Source organism: Ahaetulla prasina, chromosome 14 (assembly GCF_028640845.1).
Source record: "Ahaetulla prasina isolate Xishuangbanna chromosome 14, ASM2864084v1, whole genome shotgun sequence".
Classification (NCBI taxonomy): domain Eukaryota; kingdom Metazoa; phylum Chordata; class Lepidosauria; order Squamata; family Colubridae; genus Ahaetulla; species Ahaetulla prasina.
The window spans coordinates 3,506,704-3,532,913 of record NC_080552.1 but is presented as its reverse complement, the minus strand read 5'-3'; the positions used below and the strand labels follow the sequence as shown (position 1 = coordinate 3,532,913).

Sequence of the window (26,210 nt, the reverse complement as noted above, 5' to 3'; positions counted from 1 at the left end):
AGCTGAGCTAGGGCAAGGCTCGCATTCCCACCATGTGCCACCTGTGGCACGTGTGCCATAGGTTCACAATCACGGGTATAGGTCTCCTGCTTCAGCAGGGGGTTTGACTAGAAGACCTCCAAGGTCCCTTTTAGCTCTATTCTACTTGACAGGAACGTAATGCAGGGGGAGACAAGGACAGGGAAAAAAGGGGGAGGCATCATCCAGGCACACATAGAAAGGGTCCAACAAGACGATTTTAACAAAGTAAGCCTTCCATGAAACCAATCGGTAATTAAAGTCTAATTTTGTCATTATTATTATTGGGTAACCAAAGGCTTCGTGAACACTGTTTTCAAAAATACATTTACTACACAAAATGTTGCAGTTTAGCTGCAAAAACCTTAGTTTCCCCAGAAACCCCAGAAGCATTTCCAAATAAAGGTGGAAGAACTGTGCGCTCCCCCCCCCCAAGCCTCCAAAAGTTGCTCCAGTCACTGAAGACCATATGCTGAGTTCAAGTGGACAAAAAGCCACACGAGGAAGTGGCAGATTCCCCTGAATGAACCAAGGCTGCACATACTTTTTGGTCAAGCTTCAATTGTGGCTTTCTTCCCTTCTTTCTAATGTGCTTCCGTATCATTTACTAAATTTTATTCTTCAGTTAGTATCAAACCACTGACAGTTAATATACTTTTACACTTTCCTTTTCTGTCTGAAGGGCAGCATTGTCAGCCAGAGAAGGGAAGTGCTTCCTGGAAGAACCCTGCTCAGTTTGTTTTCTAAGAGGTTGAAGCAATTAAAATCCTTCTTCATTCTAATAGCCTCTGGCGTTTTCTTTTTGGCTTTGGAATGCAGCATTTGCAACTTCTCCTTGATTTATCATGAACGGCAAAAATAATACAGAATTGTTCTTGTTTCTCTCTTGATTTTAATGCCAATGCTTTCCACACTTTTACTAAATTAACTCGCTTTAGTTTCTAAGCAGGTGCAGATATGGCTACCCATATCCTTCAGCTGCTATAGCCAATACAGTGTGGAAATTACCCCAGTGTCCCTATGAGATCTGGCACACTGCTCTTGCTTTCCCATTCTCAGAGCTCAAGCTCATTGTGCTCATACCATCCTCATACATCTCTATGGCAGATGTAACAAAATTTATGAGCTAAGGCTTTTCCTTGACTTATGTAATAGATCCTGTTAAGCTCCTCTCCCACTCCCTTCTGCAAGTTTTTATCTAAAATCCTTACTGTGGGTCTTGAGTTGCCAGTCTACTGCAGGGGTGTCAAATTCGATTTCATTGACAGCCGCATCAGGATTGTGTTTGACCTTGGGGGGCTGGGGTGGGGGTGGCCAGGATGATGTGGGTAGCTCACTTGTAGCTCAACGCCACGGGTGGGGGGGGGGCTGTGGTGGCCCGAATGTTCTGCCAGCGACAACAGGCTCCTGAGCTCCATTTCCGCCGGCGATGGTCTCCTGCAACCCTCTGCCAGTGAAAATGGAGCTCCGTTTTCACTGACAGAGGTATCGCGGGTTGGTCCTTCGCTGTTTCTAGGGCAGCCCCACAGGCCAAGCACCCTGTGAGCTGAATCCGGCCTGCGGGCCTTGAGTTTGACACCCCTGGTCTACAGGATTCAACCCAAGCCCCTCAGCACAATCAAGGGCATGATGGTTTGACCAAACACATTTTTACTTAACCTTACAGATGCAATCTGTGTTATAGTCTGTCAGGCAGACGACTCAGCCAGAAACTTAGGTCTCCTGTTGACAACATTCACAGAGCACATTCGACATTCTTCATCTTTACATGGTTGTGAACGACAGGTGGAAATTCCATCCCTGGGAGAAGATCTCCAAGGGTGGAATTTTTACCCATCATTCACCCACCTGAAGATGAAAAATATCAAATGTCCTATGGAAATGTGGATGCTTTGTGTGTATATACATTCTGGGACACTGGGAGATAATAATATTCAGGGAAAATATTTACCAGGGCATCCCATCTCTGAGCACCCTAATCCAGAAGGAAGAGGAAGGTTCCCCTGGACTAGCTAGAATCTGAGATCCACTCTCAGAAGCAACTGCCCGTTTTAGCTAAAACCAAATTCCTACAAAAACTGAAGGAAGTGAAGTTGTCTACTGAGTAGCAGGTGTTGCTGTGGAATGTGCCCCAGTGATGGTCTCAAGGAAGTAATCCAACCACGATAAGGACTCTCCTCCCCTCTCCCCACATAGCAACCTACTGAAATATAAGATAAGCATACAAGCCTTGACTTAAAAGTCCTATAAAACACAAATCTGGAGCAATGATTTGTATTGGGACAGGATCATTTTTGGGGGGTATTTTCATTTATCAAACTGCGAAAAGAGAAAGAATGCGGTTTAGCTACCTTAGAAGAACTGCTTTCGCAAAACTCTTCCAATTGTACACTATCTGCTGAACGGAGCCATCCTTTTGACAAGCTCCTGCTTTTCCAGCCAATTTAAATTACAGGTAGTCCTCGACTTATGACCACAATTGAGCCCAGAATGTTCAGTGTCCTATTTTATGACTTTTCTTGCCCCATTTGTTAAGTGAATCACTGCAATTTTTAAATCAGTAACCTGGTTGTTAAATGAATCTGGCTTCCCCATTGACTTTGCTTGTCAGAAGGTCCCAAAAGGGGATTACATGATCCCAGGACACTGCAACGGGTCACACATATGAACCAGTTGCCAAGCATCTGAATTTTTTTCATGTGTCAATGGGGACGCTGCAACGGTTAAAATTGAAAAACGGTCACTTTTTTCAATGCTGTTGTAACTTTCAACAGTCTCTGAATGACCTGCTGTAAGTCGAGGACTACCTGTAAAAGTGTGTGTCGTTTTCACTGTATGATCTCCCCACTCAATGTGCAGAAAGGGGCATTCAACGTTGAAGTGGGTATTGTCTTGCAAGGCTTTTTCAGAGCTCAATGACATGGGAACACACCGGGGCTGTGGGATTAGGGGCCTTGCAGGCTACACAATACATGGCCACCCAGCTCTTTCATCAGCCACGCATGGAAATCTCACACACCCAAAGAGCTAGGTTGCCACCCTGCACAAGAGCCAGGAGCAAGCCTTTCCCATCAGGCACGTCAGCTCCTGCCTGAGCTGCACTCCTCCTGTCTCCCTTGATGTGCAAAATATGTACTGTGCCAGGCTGGCTGTGGGGTAGAGAAGTGACTTACTCCAGGAGATGAACTAGTGTAGGGCCAGCTTGCCAGAGAGAGCACCTACTTTGGCCCTTAATTTTAAATTATTCATACTATCAGCTGCCACCTTATGCTTGCTTGTGCTGTCACTGCTGTGGCAGACTATCATGAAGGGTGGGGGGGGAGGGAGGGAGGAAGGAAGCGGGATGGGGGGATGCTTCAGGAAACAAAACTAAGTGCTTGAGATGCTGCCTCAAGACACCCAGCTGGAAGAAGGAGGGGTGTTAGGAAAACATCTTGACTGAGCCTAATTGGTTTGGGGGGGGGGGGAGAAGCAATGAGACAGTTAAGGGGGGAAAGAGTAGAATGCAGGGATTTGCAGTACTACAATGCACTTGACCTCTAATAAAGTATATCTTTCTCAACAAATGGATTCAAGGATTGTTTCTATTTAGAGGCTTACGTTATGGCAAGTCTGATACGTACAGCTTCCAGAGATCAGATCATCTTACTGTTCTAAACGGTATTAATGCATTGATTCTCTAGGAATACTTTTGTTATGCACAAATAGGTAACTTTGGGTCATTTTCCTCAATAGATATATAATATAATATAACAACAGAGTTGGAAGGGACCTTGGAGGCCTTCTAGTCCAACCCCCTGCCCAGGCAGGAAACCCTAAACCATCTCAGTCAGATGGTTATCCAACATTTTCTTAAAAATAAATGAACAAAGTTTTTTGTCTCGTTTGTTTAATCAAGCTTTCTCTGTCTATGTTTAGGCTTTATGTGGGGACAGATCACATTTTAGATCTCATATATGCAGAAATACGGAAAAGCCAAAGGGTTCACAAACTTTTTAGCTCAACTTTAAATTTCTCTGATTGTGTTTCCAGAGGGAGGGGGAAGGCGCATGCTAACAATGTCCTCTGCATGGAAAGTTAGCAATGGAAGCCTCCTCTCTTGAAAGAAATGAAGACCATGAAAATCGGAATGTTTTATAGAGAGTTTTCATAGCTAGAGAAATTTTCACAGCACTCCACAGGACTTAATGCAGTGGTGATGGGGAATAAGAGGAGAATAAGGCTAGCATAAATGTAGAAAACACTTAACTGCAAGAAAGTGTTCCTAAATCAAAAAGATGTAATACAGCTTAAGCAACCACAGACTTCTTTTTGCTTACAATGGAACCCAAAGGTTTTCAATGCCATCTTTGTTTGTCCATCTTTCCTCTTAAATGAAGGAAAACACAGTTCAACACCTCAGAGATTCCCCAGTTTAAATGGAATAAGCAAGGCTTAACGGATCTAGCTCTTGTACAGCAGATGTCTACGCATAGCTACAGTACCCCGAAGAACCAGTAAAGTGAATGGGGCTATAAAGCAGGGGTCTGCAAACTTGGCAACTTTTAAGACTTGTGGATTTCAACTCCTAGAGTTCCCCACCCAGCAAACCAAAGCTGGCTGGGGAATTCTGGGAGTTGAAGTCCCAAGTTGGAGATTTGCCATGTAGATTCAAGCAAGCTGGCTGCAACAGGTTTATAACTGGAAAGAGACAGATCTTGGGAGAGGCATTCCTTGGAAAAACCCAGGCATGAGGCAGAAGGAAGAGATAAGCAGCCTGCAAAGCAGCATGGAACTTGCAAAGAAATAGGAATTGGGGACCTCTGAAAGAAAGGAGGGCCCACTGGCAAGGGCTAGTGTTTTTCACGAAACCGGTCCTTGGTGCCAAAAAGGTTGAGGACCGCTGGTTTAAAGATATTCCACCACCCCACTATGTAGACCATAAGGTCAAACAGTTGTTGCGCATAAACAGAGGCATGTATTTTTCTTACCGGATCAATGGGGTGGGGGGGGGGGAACACCGCTTAGAGCTCTGATTTGACAGTAGGCTTTCTGGAGGACTGAAGGGGGCTGGAGGACTCCCTTCAGAAGCTCAGTGGAGCCCCCTTTGAATTCCTGACCAGATGCTGTCACTCCACCTTAGCTACTACCTACTTCAGTAGGTTGCAATTTTAATAAATTAAAAGTAGACAGAACTCTGTGTTGGACATCAATATTATTTAAATTAAATATGTATTTTAAAAGAATCAAAGTATTATTAGATTATGTGAGTAACAGTAGTTAAAATGAAACAGTCTGATGCTTGGAGGGGGGCATCTAGTTAGGGGAAACTATACAATCTCCACAGCTCAAGGCCAAACTCTGAACAACAGGTTGAAAAGGAAACATGAGAAAAGAGAAGCGTCAACTTAAACGTTTCAGAACGGGAAGGACCTTGAAGCCTCTTCGAACATCCAGTCTTATTCCTCCCTCAAAACTGGCACCGGTGCTTTCAAGAACTTTCACCTAAATTGCTGCCCTTTCATACCAGATTTCATCTGTTGCAAACATGCACCTCCGAAAGAGGAAGAAATGTTTAACAGAATTGGTGAGGCTGATACTTCTACCAGAGGATGCAGCAATGCCCTTATTTAACTTCACCTAGCTGTGGCCACCAGCCAACTGGAGAAAGCAGGAGAGAAATCAGGGTCTTGGGTGGCACATCTGCAGCAGAGGCTGTACGGATAAAAATGAGGCATGCAAGAGCCAGAGTCAGCAAGTGGGAACCCACAGCCAGGAAACATTCTCAGCAGCCTGTCTGGGAGCCATTTCCCTCTCAGCAAATTGCTTTGGGCCGATTAGCAGTGGTTAATCCCCTTGGCGCACTCTCTCTCTCTCTCTCTCCAGGCTAAACACACTTTCCCCAGCTCGCCACAAGCTCTTAAATTTCTTTCCCCAGCATTACCCTATACCAGATTTATGGTTACTGGTATGTAGAGACAGTCATCCACAAGAACGGAGGAGGAAAAAGGAGGCCTATAACACTCATATATTGTGGGCAGAAGAAAATGGAGCTAATTGAGGCAGTGCCTCCTGCAGTGATTTGGGATCCCACTGGGTTTGTGAACTCTGATATTGGACAGAGTCCTCTGCAGCATGAGCCAAGCCATCTCTGGACCAGATCCACTCCCCCCCCACCTGCCTTATCAAGGAAGCCTGGATTTGGGAGATGATCAATGTCTTTTTGACAGTGGGGGCTCCTGGAAAAAGGCAGTAGCGAGCCTCTGCATCTCTCAATCCATCCACAACATGCAACTTCCAACCTTCCAATTTGGGGGGTTGGATGAAGTGGTTGGGCTGAAGGAAGTTCTTAAAGAAATGGATTTGGATCTCCCCTAGCTAAGCTTTGGCCCAGACATGGAGGGCAGTGCTGGATGTCCTGACAGGACCTGGAGGGAACGTGGCTCACTCTGCAGTTGTTCAATATCATTAAACGATGATATTCCTCTGGACTGCTGACAAGGGTTAAGATTCAGGGACACTGCGCTAAATGGAGGATTACAATCAATATTACTTGAGCTCTTAGCTACTCCAGCATAAGGTACTACACGGCTCAGCACTGCCTTCCATGTTATTTAACACGCAGATAAAACTGTTGAAAAAGGTCAGCTGCTGGTGGGGTAGAGTATCTTCAAGAAGGAAATGACATCCTTTTATGTGTCTTCACCCTGGGCCAAGCAGAGATGCTGTGGAAGTACTAATGCAGCATCTGGAGACTGAAAGGATACGAATGGGACAAAACCTGCTGAAAATGCACTCCAGTGTTTGTGCAGAAACAGTTCGTGCCGTTCCTAACCACTCTACGTTGGGCTGCATTCCCAATGAAGGAGAATGTCTGGAACTTGAGAGACTTCCCGACTCACAGCTCTGACTAGAAGAGCTAATGGACAGTGTAGCTAAGTCAGCTGGCATGCAACTGGCCCCTTCTGAGAGTAGGCAGCCTTTAGAACTAGCACTAGTCACTCACACCCTTGTTACCTCAACAGTCAATGACCTGAAACGTTCTGGGGACATTTGGTATAAAACGCAGCGATCTGTATACCAGTGAATTGATACAGCTCTGCTTCACCAGTATTAGAGGCTGGTTATTGGTTTATTTCTAGATACAATTCAAGGTGCTTGTTATTGCCTTTTGAAGTCTTAAAAGATTTATTTCTTCAGGTTTCTGCCTTCCACAATCAAAAGACTGGATGGGCTGAAATCTTAACAACAAAATTACATGGTTTTAGATGCAGTCTCCCGGTTGATTTCTGCACAAGCAGATATTCTGGCTTCCTTTTCATCAGCAGATCAAGGGGAGACTTGAAAACAGGCCTTTCCAAGAACTGCCCCATCCCAGTAAAATCGGCTGTCCAGCAAAATAAAAGGGCTTTAAGAGGCTGTTTGGAGATAAAAATTTACATCCTGCCCCTAACCCACATTTGAGGGACTTTTTTTTTACCTTTTCTTGATTTTTGCAATATTTCTAAATTTTACTGGGACCTTAGCTGCCTGGGCAAGGTATATAGAAATGTTGAAAAATTAATGCATTTCTAAGAATGGACTTAATTCACAAACTTCAAAAATATTACGTAGTATGCTTGGTGACAGCATCCTAAATACCCAAACTTGGTACCCATCATTCCCACCCAGATCTGGCTTGTTTCATGCAATCCCACGAGGGACGGTATGCTCAGAAACCACCAGTCACCTAAGACAGGAAGGTTAAAATGTTAACAGAGGACCTACGAGTGCTGGTAATAGAAAGGCTACCTTGAACTAGTCAGTGTGATCTTAGGTTTTTACAGGTAATCCTCGACTTATGTAGCAGTTCATTTATTGACCGTTCAAAGTTACAATGGCACTGAAAAAAAGAAACACAATCATTTTACACACTTACAACCGTTGCAGGTCACGTGATCAAAATTCAGCCGCTTGGCAACTAACTCCTATTTATGATGGTTGCAGTGTCCCAGGATCATGTGATCCCCTTTTGCGATCTTCTAACAAGAAAGGCAACGGGGAAGCTAGATTCACTTAATAACTGTGTTACTAACTTAATAATTGCAGTGATTCACTTAACAACCATGGCAAGAAAGGTCATAAAATGGGGCAAAACTCACTTAACAAATGTCTCACTTAGCAACAAATTTTTTTGGCTCAATTGTGATCGTAAGTCAAGGACTATCTGTATTGATAGTACCAACTTCTTTGAGTCCTTAGGTTTTTACCCTTCCTTTCCTCTAGGAGCTCTTTCCTCTGATTTTGCTCCACAGCTACTACCTTGTGAGAAATTATTTCTAACCTAGAGTCACCAAGGGAAGTTTCCTGGCCGAGAGTAGGTATGGATCTGGTTCTCTCCAGTAAAGGTACAACATCCTGAACCTCAGGCCTAATTCAATGAATTTAAAAGCAATAAAGTTAAAGCTGCAATTTAATATTTTAGGCAAAATTTGGTAAACGCTTAGTGCATGGATCACATATGCAAAGGTTACTTACCCATTAAGAAAGGTACAATTAAAACTATGTGACATGTTTAGCTAAAGCGAAGGGATGAAAGACCGCCCAAAGCCACAACAGAGAACAATCCTTTGGGACACGGCTTTCCTTTGCTTAGTGCTCAACAAGATAGGATGGGCAGAGGTGCAAATACCAAGCACAAAGAGTTGCATGTTTCTGGTTGATTGTTGAAATAATTCACAACTGAATGAAGCCAGCTTTTTTGGTGACAGGGGAGGGTACAGTGGCAGAGATCTGGCAACATCCACTTAAGTACATTTCTCAAATTGTGGATTTGGTCTTGATGGACCCCTTTACTGGTGGTTGCAGGCTAAACTTTCAAAGACTGGAAAGAAAGACTGTCTTTTCCTGTACAACTCTGCCTACACATACTGGTTCACCAGGCCTGTTATAGATTCATTATCAAAACGAACTGGAATACTGTAGATCAGATATCCCCAAACTCCTGGTCCACAGCCAGGCACCGGTCCATAGCTCACCAGAAACCAGGTTGTACAGGAAACCAGGTTGTACAGCAAAGCCCACAGGATCCAGACAGCACTCAAAACCCCACCCCCACCCCCACCCCAGACTGTAGAAAAAACACCCTCTACAAAACAGGTCCCTGGCACCCAAAAGTTTGGGGGCCGCTGTTGTAGATGATTTAAAAAGTGGTCTTTGGAAATATTGCCCCTCACAAATATCTATGTTAACAGGTTCAACTGTCCTCTGACTCAGACCTTTCTACATGGCATATGAACTAGAGGATTTCAGCCCATCTAGAGGTAATTCTTGACTTACAACCATTCATTTAGTGATTGTTGGAAGCAACAAGAACATTGAAAAAAGTGACTTAGAACTACAGCAGCCCCCCCCAATACAAAATATATTTATGACATTTGCAGTGTCCGGAAGGGGTGGGGGGTGTCATGTGATCAGCTTTTGCGACCATCTGACAAGCAAAGTCACTGGGGAAGCCAGATTCACTTAACAACCAGGTTACTCATTTATCAGCTCCAGTGATTCGCTTAACAACTGAGGCAAGAAAGCTTGTAATATGGTCATAAAATTCACTTAACTGTCTTGGGCTCAACTGTGGTCATAAGTCAAGGACTACTTGTACTAAAACCTGTACAACAGTCAGGCCAGTCTAAAAGGTATTATACTCCCATTAATCAGCTTTTATTCCGAGGGGCATAGTAAAAACATCATGCAGACATAAACAGAACCACTACTGCCGCAGTAGTTTTTCATAAGCCCTTCATGACTATGCTGAGTACTGACAGTAAACGCTTAAGTTGCCTTTAACATATTCTTCCTGCTTTTATATATTCCAAAGAGTGAGGAATATATACAAACAACTCTTCAGGCAGAATCCTCATTATGCCCGATTCAACATAACTGGGAACATTATTTCTTTTTCATATAAGGAATGGGGAAGGCTTTCCCTGGTGGTATTTATTTTATATATATATCCTGCTTATGACCTCTGACAGATATAATTTTCAGGATTAGCAAATAAGTGCTCTCTTTAAAAACAGGAATGCAGATTTACAAAGAGGGAAATCAATCATCTTTATTTAGTCCCAATAAAGATAGAAAACATCTGGCTAGCAATAGTTACCGTTCTTGCCAAAATTCTGTTTTGCCCAGTAAACATTTTGTTGGATTTTAAAATTACTGAATCATCCTTATTTTTCAGACTACCCAAAGCATAGGAAGACTAGGAAGATAAAAACACCACTGGTTTTTAATCTATTTTAAATAACAATATAACAGGGAAAGGAAGCTCAACTACTATTATCAGAAGAATTAGAATTTCAACAAGGATTAAGTTGAAGATCTTTTAAAAAGTTATTCATTTTGCTATGTGGTGTAAGCCTCTAAAGATGCTGGGAGATTACTATTCTGATTTTCAGGATTAAACTATCTGAAGTATATATAGCAATAGCAATAGCACTTAAGACTTACATACCGCTTCACAATGCTTTACAGCAGGGGTCTCCAACCTTGGTCCTTGTAAGACTTGTGGACTTCAATTCCCAGAGTCCCTCAACCAGCAAAGCTGGCTGAGGAACTCTAGGAGTTGAAGTCCACAAGTCTTAAAGAGGCCAAGGTTGGAGACTATAACCCTAGAGTCAGCCTATAGGCCCCAACAATCTGGGTCCTCATTTTATTGACCTTGGAAGGATATATAAATGAATTCCTAACTTTTAGATTTTCGATTAAAAAAAATAATCAATGATTGAAGACCATATACGAGCAATACGCCTCACAAGATCTTTTGCAATGGAAAAACTCCTTGAAATGAATCCAGTTATGCAGAAGCAATTTTTTAAAAACACACACACACACTGAACTCTGTAAACCAGGGGTCTCCAACCTTGGCAACTTTAAGCCTGGAGGACTTCAACCCCCAGAATCCCCCAGCCAGCAAAGCTGGGAGTTGCAGTCCTCCAGGCTTAAAGTTGCCAAGGTTGGAGACCCCTGGTTTAAACAAATACTCAATTTTCTAAGGGCTCTGAAAGGGCAGCTTCAAAATTCTCTTGAACGCCGGTCAGCACTTGCCTCTCAATGTGTGACTACAGACAAGGAATACATCTTCCTTTCTTCACAAGATGCGGTTTGTGTGTCCAGTTCAAGGCCAGCCCAAAAAAAAAAAAAGAGAAAGAGAGAGAGACTTTGCAGCCGATGGGAAATCTATTTGGCAGGACAAAGTTGGAGTGGGGGGGGGGGGAGAGAAAACACGCCAGCAAACCAACAAACCCGACATTCATTCCTGAGGCGGCTTTTCCACGTAGCAAAAAAAAAAGAAGAAAGTATTTTGCCTGGCCCCAGAGCCCTTCGAAGGGATGGAGAAAAAAAGAAGAAAGGGAAAGGAAAAAAGGCAGAAAACGGCGCGTTATTGGTTCCCCCCCCCTTCTCCCCTCCCCCCCTCAAGTCTCCCACACGACGCAGCCCCGCAAAACTTTCGCCTCACCTGCTTGGTTTCCTTTCGGCGTCTTTGGTCGCTTTGGCTTCCCACACTCTGCAAGAGAAAAAAAGAGCCCGTCAGGGAGGCCGAGCGAGCCCCGACGACGCCCCCGCCACGAAAGAAGCACCGCGGGCCGCCGCCTCCCCAAGAAGGCCGGCCGAGGATGCTCGGACGGGGCCGCACCGGGGAGGAGGGAGGGGAGGGCGGCCTTCGGGGAGGGGCACCCGGGACAAAGGCCGCCGACCGGGGAGGAGAGGAACGGGCGCCGGCCTCGCTCTCCCTTCCCGCCGGCTGCTCCCGAGCGCCTTCCCGCGGGCCTCCTCCTCCTCCTCCTTCTCCTCAGAGCGGGCGCTCTGCGGGCTCTCACCGCATGTGCTTGGCGCGGGGCGGGCTTCCTAGGCGCGGGGTCCCGGGCCCGGCGCCGCTCCGCTGGGGCCCTCGGCAGGCTCGCCTGGTCGCCGCCGTCGTCCGCGGGCGCCGCCGCCGCCGCCGCCGCCCTCGGCCGCCTCCTCGCGCCCCGCGCCCAGCCGCCATTTCCAGCCTCCCTCACGGAGGAGGCCCGCCAGTGCCCGCCCCGCCCCCGGAAGGCCCGCCCCGCCCGGGAAGGACTTCCGGCCGCAGGGCCCGCCCCCCCCAAGATGGCGCCCTCCCGCTGCCCGACGAAGCGGCCTAATCTTGGGTGAGATACGCAGAGCGGTCGCCGCCGCCGACGCTGGACCCTCCTGTCGGCCCTGCGGGGGAGCCCCGGCCCGGAGCCCACGACTTGTGGCCCTGTGCAGCCGCCGAGGGGACGCCTCGGCTTCGAGAGGGTCCCTGGTTGCCTGGAAGCAGCCCGGAGTCGCCCCTCTGGGCTTCGGAGCGGGGGGTGGGGGGTGGGAATGCAGTCCCCTACCCAGCCAGCGCGGGGTTCGGTGTCGGGAAGTCGGTTCTGCCCCGGCCGAGAGCAGCGGCTTCTCTGGGCCGGAAAGATGGAAGCCCTATATAAGTAACTCTTCTGAAATTTAAGAGAGTTGGAAGGGACCTTGGAGGTCAACTAGTCCAGGGGTCTCCAACCTTGGTCCCTTTAAGACTTGTGGACTTCAACTCCCAGAGTTCCTCAGCCAGCTTTGCTGGCTGAGGGACTCTGGGAGTTGAAGTCCACAAGTCTTAAAGGGACCAAGGTTGAGACCCTGCTCTAGTCCAACACCCCCCACCCGGCAGCCCAAGCAGGAGAAATCCTTGCTTGCAACTTTAATCTTCCTTGTGATGCTTTCCGGGCAGGTCGCGAAGAGAGAACTCTGGGCTGAGCATGTAAAGAACCACAGAGCTCTTGGTGGGATCCTGTGTTGTTTTATCTCCTGCAGTTGCTGGGCGTTTGGCATTTTCTAGGGACCTGCGCATCAGCTGCCTGGATCGGGATGGAAACGTCTAACTGGGTTTCTACCTTGCATTCTTATTCGGGAGACATCCATAAACTTGACAGGAATTCCCCAGCAACCTGATATGCAGGCGTTACGAGAATGAGTCCCTGTGCACATAGCACAGACTGGATTGCTAATCCTCCATTATCTGCACTGCCCACTCACAAAGGACTGGGACAACTGCAATATTTATTCAATTTATATACCTGTTCATCTATCACAGTGGTAGTCAACCTGGTCCCTACCGCCCACTAGTGGGCGCCCAGCTTTCATGGTGGGTGGTAGGGGTTTTGTCAAATTGTCAAATTATAAATTTTATAAAGTAAAGTTACTTCCATACTTTATAAATCACCATTACTGTGGAACTGGGGGCGGTTAGAAAATTTTTTCTACTAACAGAGATACAAAAGTAGGCAGTAGGTATAAAAGCGTTGACTACCCTATCTATCATATGTGACTGGGCAATGGACACAGTTAAATAACAAATCTGAACAATCAACATCATTAAAATACAATTAAAACAACTATAATAGAACACAACCACAGGAGAGTATATTCTGAAATGTGCCAATGACATAAGCCTTCAGTGGGCCCTATACTTCCACAGGAGGAATACTGTGTGGCCAACTCCTAACCCTTATGAGTTCTAGAAGGATGCTGTCAGTGAGCAGTTGAGAAATCTAACACAAGAAGAACTGCATTGCTGTCACCCACGTGAACAACCAGTTCTGCTTTTTGTGACGGGTCCATTTCATCCTTTCCAGCTGCAGTCAATCCACTTCCAAAATCCCTAGGTGGGCTACAAGCAGAGCAGCTAGCAGACTGGATGGGGTGAATGAGAGATTAAATGAAACTTTTGATTTGAGAAGATAAATGATTATAATGCAAGCCAAAGCAAGAGAGACCTTAATTTATCAACTTGCCAGGGCAGGGGTCTCCAACGTTGGCAACTTTAAGCCTGGAGGACTTCAACCCCCAGAATTCCCCAGCCAGCAAAGCTGGGTTGAAGTTCTCCAGGCTTAAAGTTGCCAAGGTTGGAGACCCCTGGTTTAAACAAATACTCAATTTTCTAAGGGCTCTGGAAGGGCAGCTTCAAAATTCTCTTGAACGCCGGTCAGCACATGCCTCTCAATGTGTGACTACAGACAAGGAATACATCTTCCTTTCTTCACAAGATGCGGTTTGTGTGTCCAGTTCAAGGCCAGCCCAAAAAAAAAAAAAAGAGAAAGAGAGAGAGACTTTGCAGCCGATGGGAAATCTATTTGGCAGGACAAAGTTGGAGTGGGGGAGAGAAAACACGCCAGCAAACCAACAAACCCGACATTCATTCCTGAGGCGGCTTTTCCACGTAGCAAAAAAAAGAAGAAAGTATTTTGCGCCCTCCCGCTGCCCGACGAAGCGGCCTAATCTTGGGTGAGATACGCAGAGCGGTCGCCGCCGCCGACGCTGGACCCTCCTGTCGGCCCTGCGGGGGAGCCCCGGCCCGGAGCCCACGACTTGTGGCCCTGTGCAGCCGCCGAGGGGACGCCTCAGCTTCGAGAGGGTCCCTGGTTGCCTGGAAGCAGCCCGGAGTCGCCCCTCTGGGCTTCGGAGCGGGGGTGGGGGGGGTGGGAATGCAGTCCCCTACCCAGCCAGCGCGGGGTTCGGTGTCAGGAAGTCGGTTCTGCCCCGGCCGAGAGCAGCGGCTTCTCTGGGCCGGAAAGATGGAAGCCCTATATAAGTAACTCTTCTGAAATTTAAGAGAGTTGGAAGGGACCTTGGAGGTCAACTAGTCCAGGGGTCTCCAACCTTGGTCCCTTTAAGACTTGTAGACTTCAACTCCCAGAGTTCCTCAGCCAGCTTTGCTGGCTGAGGACTCTGGGAGTTGAAGTCCACAAGTCTTAAAGGGACCAAGGTTGAGACCCCTGCCTAGTCCAACACCCCCACCCGGCAGCCCAAGCAGGAGAAATCCTTGCTTGCAACTTTATTCTTCCTTGTGATGCTTTCCGGGCAGGTCGCGAAGAGAGAACTCTGGGCTGAGCATGTAAAGAACCACAGAGCTCTTGCTGGGATCCTGTGTTGTTTTATCTCCTGCAGTTGCTGGGCGTTTGGCATTTTCTAGGGACCTGCGCATCAGCTGCCTGGATCGGATGGAAACGTCTAACTGGGTTTCTACCTTGCATTCTTATTCGAGACATCCATAAACTTGACAGGAATTCCCAGCAACCTGATATGCAGGCGCGAGAATGAGTCCCTGTGCACATAGCACAGACTGGATTGCTAATCCTCCATTATCTGCACTGCCCACTCACAAAGGACTGGGACAACTGCAATATTTATTCAATTTATATACCTGTTCATCTATCACAGTGGTAGTCAACCTGGTCCCTACCGCCCACTAGTGGGCGCCCAGCTTTCATGGTGGGTGGTAGGGGTTTTGTCAAATTGTCAAATTATAAATTTTATAAAGTAAAGTTACTTCCATACTTTATAAATCACCATTACTGTGGAACTGGGGGCGGTTAGAAAATTTTTTCTACTAACAGAGATACAAAAGTAGGCAGTAGGTATAAAAGCGTTGACTACCCTATCTATCATATGTGACTGGGCAATGGACACAGTTAAATAACAAATCTGAACAATCAACATCATTAAAATACAATTAAAACAACTATAATAGAACACAACCACAGGAGAGTATATTCTGAAATGTGCCAATGACATAAGCCTTCAGTGGGCCCTATACTTCCACAGGAGGAATACTGTGTGGCCAACTCCTAACCCTTATGAGTTCTAGAAGGATGCTGTCAGTGAGCAGTTGAGAAATCTAACACAAGAAGAACTGCATTGCTGTCACCCACGTGAACAACCAGTTCTGCTTTTTGTGACGGGTCCATTTCATCCTTTCCAGCTGCAGTCAATCCACTTCCAAAATCCCTAGGTGGGCTACAAGCAGAGCAGCTAGCAGACTGGATGGGGTGAATGAGAGATTAAATGAAACTTTTGATTTGAGAAGATAAATGATTATAATGCAAGCCAAAGCAAGAGAGACCTTAATTTATCAACTTTCCAGGGCAGGGGTCTCCAACCTTGGCAACTTTAAGACTTGTGGACTTCAACCCCCAGAATCCCCCAGCCAGCAAAGCTGGGAGTTGCAGTCCTCCAGGCTTAAAGTTGCCAAGGTTGGAGACCCCTGGTTTAAACAAATACTCAATTTTCTAAGGGCTCTGAAAGGGCAGCTTCAAAATTCTCTTGAACGCCGGTCAGCACTTGCCTCTCAATGTGTGACTACAGACAAGGAATACATCTTCCTTTCTTCACAAGATGCGGTTTGTGTGTCCAGTTCAAGGCCAGCCCAAAAAAAAAAAAAGAGAAAGAGAGAGAGACTTTGCAGCCGATGGGAAATCTATTTGGCAGGACAAAGTTGGAGTGGGGTGGGGGGGGGGGGGGGGGGGGAAAACACGCCAGCAAACCAACAAACCCGACATTCATTCCTGAGGCGGCTTTTCCACGTAGCAAAAAAAAAAGAAGAAAGTATTTTGCCTGGCCCCAGAGCCCTTCGAAGGGATGGAGAAAAAAAGAAGAAAGGAAAGGAAAGAAGGCAGAAAACGGCGCGTTATTGGTTCCCCCCCCCTTCTCCCCTCCCCCCCTCAAGTCTCCCACACGACGCAGCCCCGCAAAACTTTCGCCTCACCTGCTTGGTTTCCTTTCGGCGTCTTTGGTCGCTTTGGCTTCCCACACTCTGCAAGAGAAAAAAAGAGCCCGTCAGGGAGGCCGAGCGAGCCCCGACGACGCCCCCCCCCGCCACGAAAGAAGCACCGCGGGGCCGCCGCCTCCCCCCCCCCAAGAAGGCCGGCCGAGGATGCTCGGACGGGGCCGCACCGGGGAGGGAGGGAGGGTGGGGGGAGGGGCGGCCTTCGGGGGGGGAGGGGCACCCCGGGACAAAGGCCGCCGACCGGGGGAGGGAGAGGAACGGGGCGCCGGCCTCGCTCTCCCCTTCCCGCCGGCCGCTCCCGAGCGCCTTCCCCGCGGGCCTCCTCCTCCTCCTCCTCCTTCTCCTCAGAGCGGGCGCTCTGCGGGGCTCTCACCGCATGTGCTTGGCGCGGGGGGCGGGCCTCCTAGGCGCGGGGTCCCGGGCCCGGCGCCGCTCCGGGGGGGCCCCTCGGCGGGCCCGCCGGGCCGCCGCCGTCGTCCGCGGGCGCCGCCGCCGCCGCCGCCGCCCTCGGCCGCCTCCTCGCGCCCCGCGCCCAGCCGCCATTTCCAGCCTCCCTCACGGAGGAGGCCCGCCAGTGCCCGCCCCGACCCCGGAAGGCCCGCCCCGCCCGGGAAGGACTTCCGGCCGCAGGGCCCGCCCCCCCCAAGATGGCGCCCTCCCGCTGCCCGACGAAGCGGCCTAATCTTGGGTGAGATACGCAGAGCGGTCGCCGCCGCCGACGCTGGACCCTCCTGTCGGCCCTGCGGGGAGCCCCGGCCCGGAGCCCACGCCTGGGGGCCCTGAGCCGCCGCCGAGGGGACGCCCCGGCTACGAGAGGGTCCCTGGTTGCCTGGAAGCAGCCCGGAGTCGCCCCCCTGGGCTTCGGAGCGGGGGGTGGGGGGTGGGAATGCAGTCCCCTACCCAGCCAGCGCGGGGTTCGGTGTCAGGAAGTCGGTTCTGCCCGGCCGAGAGCAGCGGCTTCTCTGGGCCGGAAAGATGGAAGCCCTATATAAGTAACTCTTCTGAAATTTAAGAGAGTTGGAAGGGACCTTGAGGTCAACTGGTCAGGTCTCAACCTTGGTCCTTTAAGACTTGTGGACTTCAACTCCCAGAGTTCCTCAGCCAGCTTTGCTGGCTGAGGGACTCTGGGAGTTGAAGTCCACAAGTCTTAAAGGGACCAAGGTTGGAGACCCCTGCTCTAGTCCAACACCCCCCACCCGGCAGCCCAAGCAGGAGAAATCCTTGCTTGCAACTTTAATCTTCCTTGTGATGCTTTCCGGGCAGGTCGCGAAGAGAGAACTCTGGGCTGAGCATGTAAAGAACCACAGAGCTCTTGGTGGGATCCTGTGTTGTTTTATCTCCTGCAGTTGCTGGGCGTTTGGCATTTTCTAGGGACCTGCGCATCAGCTGCCTGGATCGGGATGGAAACGTCTAACTGGGTTTCTACCTTGCATTCTTATTCGGGAGACATCCATAAACTTGACAGGAATTCCCCAGCAACCTGATATGCAGGCGTTACGAGAATGAGTCCCTGTGCACATAGCACAGACTGGATTGCTAATCCTCCATTATCTGCACTGCCCACTCACAAAGGACTGGGACAACTGCAATATTTATTCAATTTATATACCTGTTCATCTATCACAGTGGTAGTCAACCTGGTCCCTACCGCCCACTAGTGGGCGTTCCAGCTTTCATGGTGGGTGGTAGGGGTTTTGTCAAATTGTCAAATTATAAATTTTATAAAGTAAAGTTACTTCCATACTTTATAAATCACCATTACTGTGGAACTGGGGGCGGTTAGAAAATTTTTTCTACTAACAGAGATACAAAAGTAGGCAGTAGGTATAAAAACGTTGACTACCCCTATCTATCATATGTGACTGGGCAATGGACACAGTTAAATAACAAATCTGAACAATCAACATCATTAAAATACAATTAAAACAACTATAATAGAACACAACCACAGGAGAGTATATTCTGAAATGTGCCAATGACATAAGCCTTCAGTGGGCCCTATACTTCCACAGGAGGAATACTGTGTGGCCAACTCCTAACCCTTATGAGTTCTAGAAGGATGCTGTCAGTGAGCAGTTGAGAAATCTAACACAAGAAGAACTGCATTGCTGTCACCCACGTGAACAACCAGTTCTGCTTTTTGTGACGGGTCCATTTCATCCTTTCCAGCTGCAGTCAATCCACTTCCAAAATCCCTAGGTGGGCTACAAGCAGAGCAGCTAGCAGACTGGATGGGGTGAATGAGAGATTAAATGAAACTTTTGATTTGAGAAGATAAATGATTATAATGCAAGCCAAAGCAAGAGAGACCTTAATTTATCAACTTTCCAGGGCAGGGGTCTCCAACCTTGGCAACTTTAAGACTTGTGGACTTCAACTCCCAGAATCCCTCAGCCAGCTGAGGGATTCTGGGAGTTGAAGTCCACAAGTCTTAAAAATTGCCAAGGTTGGAGACCCCTGTTCCAGGGAGTAGAAGGTGGGGCTATTCCATTTGATTTTCCAATTCTCCCATTTGGAGCGCAATTTCTTATCTGGGAGGAGCCAAACTGAGCACGGAAGGCAAACACTTGAGTGGGAGGGGAAACTTCCTGCTCTAAATTAGTTGTACAGAGTTTGAGTTTTCAGAGTTTTGCTGGATTCTGCCCATTATCTTGATTGGCTAGCTTATTTTTGATTAATCATTTTGATTCCAAACCTCTAGGGGGTGCCTTCTTCCCATTCACTACAAGGAGGAAACCATCAGTGAACATCCTGTGGTTCCCGTAAAAAGTATTTCAGTGATACAAGAGGTGAATTGATTGTGTTTATTAAGATTGGTTTGGACTAAACTATGTCCTGGAACAAACAAAAAAAGAACGTAACATATTACAGAGGAACCTACCATCATTCCCCAGAACATGGTATAAGATGGAACTATACTTTAATAGAGTGGTGGATCTCAAAATTTTTTACTAGTTGTTTGGTGTGGCTTGGTGGGTATGGCATGGCTTGGTGGGTGTGGCAGGGGAAGGATACTGTAAAATCTCCATTCCTTCCCCAATCCAGGGGAAGGTTACTGCAAAATCCCCATTTCCTCCCTATCAGCTGGGACTTGGGAAGTAGAGAATATATGGGGCTGTGGCAACTCAATTTTTACTACCAGTTCTCCGAACTACTCAAAATTTCTGCTACCGGTTCTCAGAACTGGTCAGAACCTGCTAAAACCCACCTCTGCTTTAGTGTTAATAATAGTACCTTGAAAGTCCAGGTGTCTCTCTGCCTCCTCTTGCGTCAAACACAAGCAAAGTGGGGTTATATTGAGTTTCTTCCTCCTTAGTGCCAGGCAGGCATTTATTCAGCGTTTCTTGCATGCCTCCTCCCAGATTAGATCTCTGCACAGAGTAGGTTCAACACTTTCCTAACGGTAGTAATCAGAGACTTCCTGTTGAGACAGACTAAAACCACAATCTGATGTTTCCACATTTATTGTCGAGCAAAGTGGCCAGCTGTTGAGTGTTGCCAATATTCTTTTTTTGCTTGATGTTTTATCAAGCCTCACAAACTGCATTACAATAATCTTGACATTAACCATTTTCTGGGTTAGGGTTTGCCATGATAACTAAATAGGACCTCAGTGAAGAATATCTTTGAGAATGAGATACTAGGGAAAAATCACCAAGAAAGTATTTGCCCTGATGCTCTGCTTGTGAACTGGAAACAGCATATTTGTTCCTGCAAAACCAAGGTTGGTTTATCTGTTTTCATTCAGTGAACAGCAGCCAACAAGGCTTGCTCTGCATGTGAGGAAGGAGGTCCAAAGCTGCCTTCTGTTTCTCTGATAAAACTTATCACTCCCCAGTTCCTAGGAAGAACTGATAGGAATATGAATTGTGATTAGATTTTCCTCTGGTGTTCAAAAGACAGGCAGTTTGTTTGCAGCAGGAGGAGGGGATTTCCATTTGTTCAAGGAGAAGGAAGGACGGAAGAGAGAGAGAGAGAGAGAGAAAGAAAGAGAAAGAAAAAAACCCTTTATTCAGTCAGTGGATCCACAACACCACTTTTGTCAAACTAAACCAGAGAGCCTGCTCTGCTTTGGCTCTTATTCCACTTCAACTTTCTGGATGGCTTGCCTTGTTCTCTCCCAAGTGTGGAATGAGAAAAGCAATAATAGGAAACAGGAGTAGGAGGGGCCATGCATTTGGTCAGCTGGCAGAAGGTGGAAGCAGCCCAGGACATCCGCTGAGCTGGACTGAGGCCTGGTTCTAAGGCAGCATTTCTCAACCTGTGGGTCGAATGACGATTTGCCAGGGGTCGCCTAAGACCATCAGAAATATGGGAAGTATACTTGCGAGTCAAAGAATCTCGCTCCAATGGTTGACTCCACAAGCCAGCTGCAGGCTCTTCAAGTCGCTAGCCAAATTCGGCTTCAGGCACGATGAATTAAAAAAGAGAGAAATCTTTGCTCTGATGTCTCCCTCTCAAGCCAGCTGCAATCACTCCCAATCGCTAGCCTAATCTGGCTTTAGGCGCAATAAACTTAATAGGGGAGGAGTCTCCGCTTTAATGCCTCCGTCCTCAAGGCAATCGCAAGCAGTTCAGATCGCTAGCCAATACGGCTTCAGGCGTGATAAATTCAAAATGAAAATAATTTTATGGTTGGGGTCGCCACATCATGGGGAATTGTATTAAAGGGGTCACAGCACTATAAAGGTTGAGAACCACTGTTCTAAGGCTAATGGATGAGCAAACTTCATGGAGGCACTGTGAAGATGAAAAGCAGAAAACTGGAACAGAAATGCAGGAAATAACTTTAAAAATTTTTTAAAAGTGTTTACTTGGCATAATGCTTCATTTTTCTCAGTGATGCGCACCCTAATTTAAATATTTATGTGGTGATTCCTCCAAAGCCACAATTGGCTTAATTCCTAAAAATCCATGTTTTACAGCCTGGCTTTCCCTGGATGTATTGGCCAGTACACCTGGGAATCTGGGAAGCCGTTGTTCCAATACTTCTAGGAGATGCCAGGTTAGAAATCTGATACAAGGAATGGAAATGGTTTGATCATAAAAACACACTGCAGTGATTCTAATGCCTTTAGAAGTAATTACAAAATGCACCATTTTAGGAGAGGTACTTGAATGCCTATTTTCATATTTACAAGCATCATTGATATTCAAATATAAGCAAATAAAATCAATTGGTTAACTGAAAAGCTTTTCACAAATTTACTCCTTCCTCAATTCCATTTCCATCCCCTCTCAGATAAGGCCCAATGGAGCAACCTCTGGCCGGAATTAAGGTGGCCCTGGCCCCTCCTGGCACTCATGGCTGCCTCTTCCTCCAAGCTGTCAGCCAGGCACTGGGGCAGCCTGTGGAGTTTCATTCTCTGTGAAAACGCCCCTTTAGTTTGCTTCTCGTGGTTCCTGTTACTTTACCGATTGTTAAATGTCCAGAGTTGCATGTTGATAGCCAGCCATATAAGTTTATAGGTGTGCTTTCCAGCCTTGGCAATTTCAAGATGTGTGGACTTCAACTCCCAGAATTCCCTAGCCAGTATGGCAAATGCCGTTTCATAATTTTGCCGTGGCTGAAAAACATTCTATTGAAGGAATAAATATATATGTAAGCAAATACATGTGACATGGGGCCTCTGGTGGTTCAACAGGCTAATGCAGTCTGTTATTAACACAGCAGCTTGCAATTACTGCAGGTTCTAGTCCCACCAGGTCCAAGGTTGACTCAGCCTTCCATCTTTTATAAGGTAGGTAAAATGAGGACCCAGATTGTTGGGGGCAATAAAAGTTGACTTTGTATATAATATACAAATGGATGAGACTATTGCTTAACACAATGTAAGCCGCCCTGAGTTATATCCCGTCTGAGGGCGGGATATAAATTCAAATAAAAAAAAATGTGTATATGTTGGGTGGGTGGGGGGAGATGTTTTAAGAGTAAGGACAAGTCTTCCAAATAAGTTAAAACCAGCTACAGGTACCTAAACACACTTGTAAGTGGATCATAAGCTTCCTAACAGACAGGAAGCAGCAGGTGAAGCTAAGCAGAATCACATCAGAATCCAATCAGATACTTGTACAATTAGCACAGGGCCCCACTCAAGGCTGTGTGCTCTCTCCACTTCTCTCTGTATACCAATATCCATCTGTTAAACTACTAAAGTTCGCAGATGACACAACAGTGATTGGTCTCATTCGAGACAATGATGAATCCGCATACAGATGGGAGGTTGAACGACTAGCCTCGTGGTGCGACCGGAACAATCTGGAACTGAACACACTCAAAACCGTAGAAATGGTGGTAGACTTTAGGAGAAACCCTCCCATACTTCCACCTCTCACAATACTAGACAACACAGTATCAACAGTAGAGACCTTTAAATTTCTAGGTTCTACCATATCACAAGATCTAAAATAGATAGCTAACATCAAAAATGTCATTAAAAAAGCACAACAAAGAATGTTCTTTCTGCGCCAACTCAGAAAGCTCAAACTGTCCAAGGAGCTGCTGATCCAGTTCTACAGAGGAATGATTGAGTCTGTCATCTGCACCTCTAGAACTGTCTGGTTTGGTTCTGCAACCCAACAAGACAGACACAGACTTCAGAGGATCTTTAGAACTGCAGAAAAAACAATGGCTACCAACCTGCCTTCCATTTAGGACCTGTATACTGCATGAGTCAAAAAGAGGGCTGTGAAAATATTTACAGACCCCTCGCATCCTGGATATAAACTGTTTCAACTCCTACCCTCAAAACGACGCTATAGAGCACTGCACACCAGAACAACTAGACACAAGAATAGTTTCTTCCCAAATGCCATCAGTCTGCTAAACAAATAATTCCCTCAACACTGTCAAACTATTTACTAAATCTGCACTACTATTAATCTTCTCATCGTTCCCATCACCAATCTCTTTCTACTTATGACTGTATGACTGTAACCTTGTTGCTGGTAATCCTTATGATTTATACGGATATTGATTGTTCCTGATTGCTTATTTGTACCCTATGCTTATCATTAAGTGTTGTATCATTAAGTGTTAAATTGTACCCTATGACCATCATTTGTGTTGTAAATGTTGTATCTTGAAGAAGGTATCTTTTCTTTTATGTACACCGAGAGCATATGCACCAAGACAGATTCCTTGTGTGTCCAATCACACTTGGCCAATAAAAAATTCTATTCTATTTTATTAACATCAGGAATGATGGTAGTTCCTAACTTGGACTCAGCAAAAATGCCTTTGCCTATCTTATTTATTTATTTATTTATTTATTTATTTATTTATTTATTTATTTATTTATTTATTTATTTATTTATTTATTTAAACTTTTATACCGCCCTTCTCCTGAAAGACTCAGGGCGGTGTACAGCCTACATTAAAACAGTTAAATATACAAACTTAAAATCACAATTAAAAAACTTATTCAGTAAAGGCCGAAATTAAAACCGTCAAATTGACCATATTAAAATACCCACTAAAATTGTTAAAATTTAAAAATTTAAAATTCAGGCCAGTCCCGCTTGGATAAATAGATAGGTTTTCAATTCCCGGCGAAAGGTCCGAAGGTCGGGTAATTGGCGTAAACCGGGGGGGGAAGTTCGTTCCAGAGAGTAGGTGCTCCCACAGAGAAGGCCCTTCCCCTGGGGGCCGCCAGCCGACATTGCTTGGCAGACGGCACCCTGAGAAGTCCCTCTCTGTGAGAGCGTACGGGTCAGTGGGAGGCATGTGGAAACAGCAAGCGGTCCCGTAAGTACCCAGGCCCTAAGCCATGGAGCGCTTTAAAGGTGGTAACTAAAACCTTAAAGCGCACTCTTCATGACAGGTTCCTGGGAAGAGACGTGATGCATCTTCAACTCGGAGGAGGCCTTTGGCAGCATCTCCCTGGGCTCTTCAGATGGACATTAACATAGGGCAAAAGAGGAAGGACGGCAGAAGCTGAGAACCAAATATGAAGCCAAGGACCGTCAAGAAAGCGGAGTCCAACGGAAGAAGCAAGTGGCCAGGATGGAGACTCAACGGTTCATATCACACTACCATGAACATGCCAGTAGTAGTTTGAGGGGTGCCCCTCAAACCTCAAATGTTTCCACATGGATGCACAGAATAGGAAAATGGGCAGGGAGAGTGAAAGAGGCAGGAGTGAGAATGTGAGAAAGGCAGTCAAATAAGACAGGAGAGTCGCAAAACAGCAGGTGGCCTTGGAAGACTTCTATGCTCTTCTGTCTTCAATTTGGATGTGGGAATTGAGGGGATACTTGCAGAGATGGACTGCTGCCGGTTTGGACCAGTTCGGGTGAATCGGTAGTTCCGACCACCGACTAGGCCTGCCCAGCCGCCCTGGCGCTATCCCATCCTATATATCTCGCTCGCCCCCCCCCCCGCCCCAGCCCAGCTGATTTCCACACCTTGCCCACTCTACTCACCGCAGCTGCCTGAGAAGATGTGCTGGAAGCCGCGTGCATAAAATCGCCATGTGTTTTAAGTTGCGCACAAGCGCGGAAGGCGCACACTCACATTTTCAGTTCTGCACTAGGCAAACTGGTTGTTAAATTATGTGAAATTATGTGGATACTTGTAAAGTGTGCAGATAATGCAAAAATGCAAGGAATGTCTATTTGTTTAGATGAAGAGTGGGTAGAAAAAGATTGATGAAAAGGATGGATTGAACAGGGAGGAAAGAAAACTATGTTTGCACAGGGAGAAAGATAGGACATGTGAGAGAACCAGTTTTGCAGAGGCCAGCTGAAAGGGGTCTGGGGCCCCCTGAAAGTGCAAGCCAGGGATTGGTAGTGCCCCAAAGGCAAAATACTAGCTGGGGATGCTTTGAAGGGAAGAGCCTCTGTCAGAAAGGCTTTAGAGCAGGCATTGGACTAAATCAGGGGTCTCCAACCTTGGTCCCTTTAAGGCTTGTGAACTTCAACTCCCAGAGTCCCTCAGCCTTTGCTGGCTGAGGGACTCTGGGAGTTGAAGTCCACAAGTCTTAAAGGGACCAAGGTTGGAGACCCCTGGATTAGATGACCTCTATGGTCTTTTTGAGTCAGCAAGCACTGGCAGGATTCTCTTTCCTACCCTGCCATTCACATCAGTTCTGCCCAAAAAAACGTGCCATTCACATGTTTTTAGAAGAATTTATGGCTTCCTGAACATGGCTTCCTGCTGGCTTTATCTGCTGCATTTTATTGTTGAGCCCATTGATCAGAGTAGCTGTGCAAAGGCATTGGATGCTGTCTGCTGTTCTGTCCTCCAGATGTTTTGTTCCCTCAAAGCCATTGTCCTTCCCTGGTCATTTTGGACAGGTCATTCAGGCATCTGTGGCTCCCAGATGCGGAAGGATCTCCAAGCACTTTGGAGTACCGTCAGTTTCAGCTGCTTGAGAACGCCAGTTTCCCCTTCTCTAACGGGAATGCAGCCAGATTCTCTTTTCTTTGTAGATCTGAGGGGCAAAGCGCCCAGGGGGCTCGGGAGAGCTGGAGGACCTCCTTACACCAGAAGTGTCACATCTACCTCAAATACTGATCTATGGAGCACTGATGTTGTTACCTAGTTTGGGTAATGAAAGGTCTGCACGACAAAAACCAAGCTCTGAGAGCACCAAGGACCCCACCGTCTTTCTCCCCACCCTAACCT

The 26,210-nt window shown here is 46.8% G+C and overlaps 1 protein-coding gene across 6 annotated transcripts in view; it reads right to left on the bottom strand.

Moving 5' to 3' along the window:
• TNRC6A (trinucleotide repeat containing adaptor 6A) overlaps positions 1-17,100 on the bottom strand; it is a 61,035-nt gene extending 43,935 nt beyond the window's left edge. For 4 of the 6 annotated variants that reach the window (XM_058156883.1, XM_058156885.1, XM_058156886.1 and 1 more), the window contains exons 1-2: positions 11,856-12,048; positions 11,495-11,542 (exon numbers count right to left, since the gene is read on the bottom strand). In XM_058156883.1, the coding sequence (XP_058012866.1) occupies positions 11,495-11,542; positions 11,856-12,022 (215 nt within the window). In that variant the 5' untranslated portion in view covers positions 12,023-12,048. Of the gene's footprint in view, positions 1-7,788; positions 7,877-11,494; positions 11,543-11,855; positions 12,049-16,561; positions 16,610-16,955 lie in introns of those variants that run through there. The other 2 variants (XM_058156887.1, XM_058156888.1) reach the window with 2 other exon arrangements.
• Between the last annotated feature and the right edge of the window lie 9,110 nt (positions 17,101-26,210).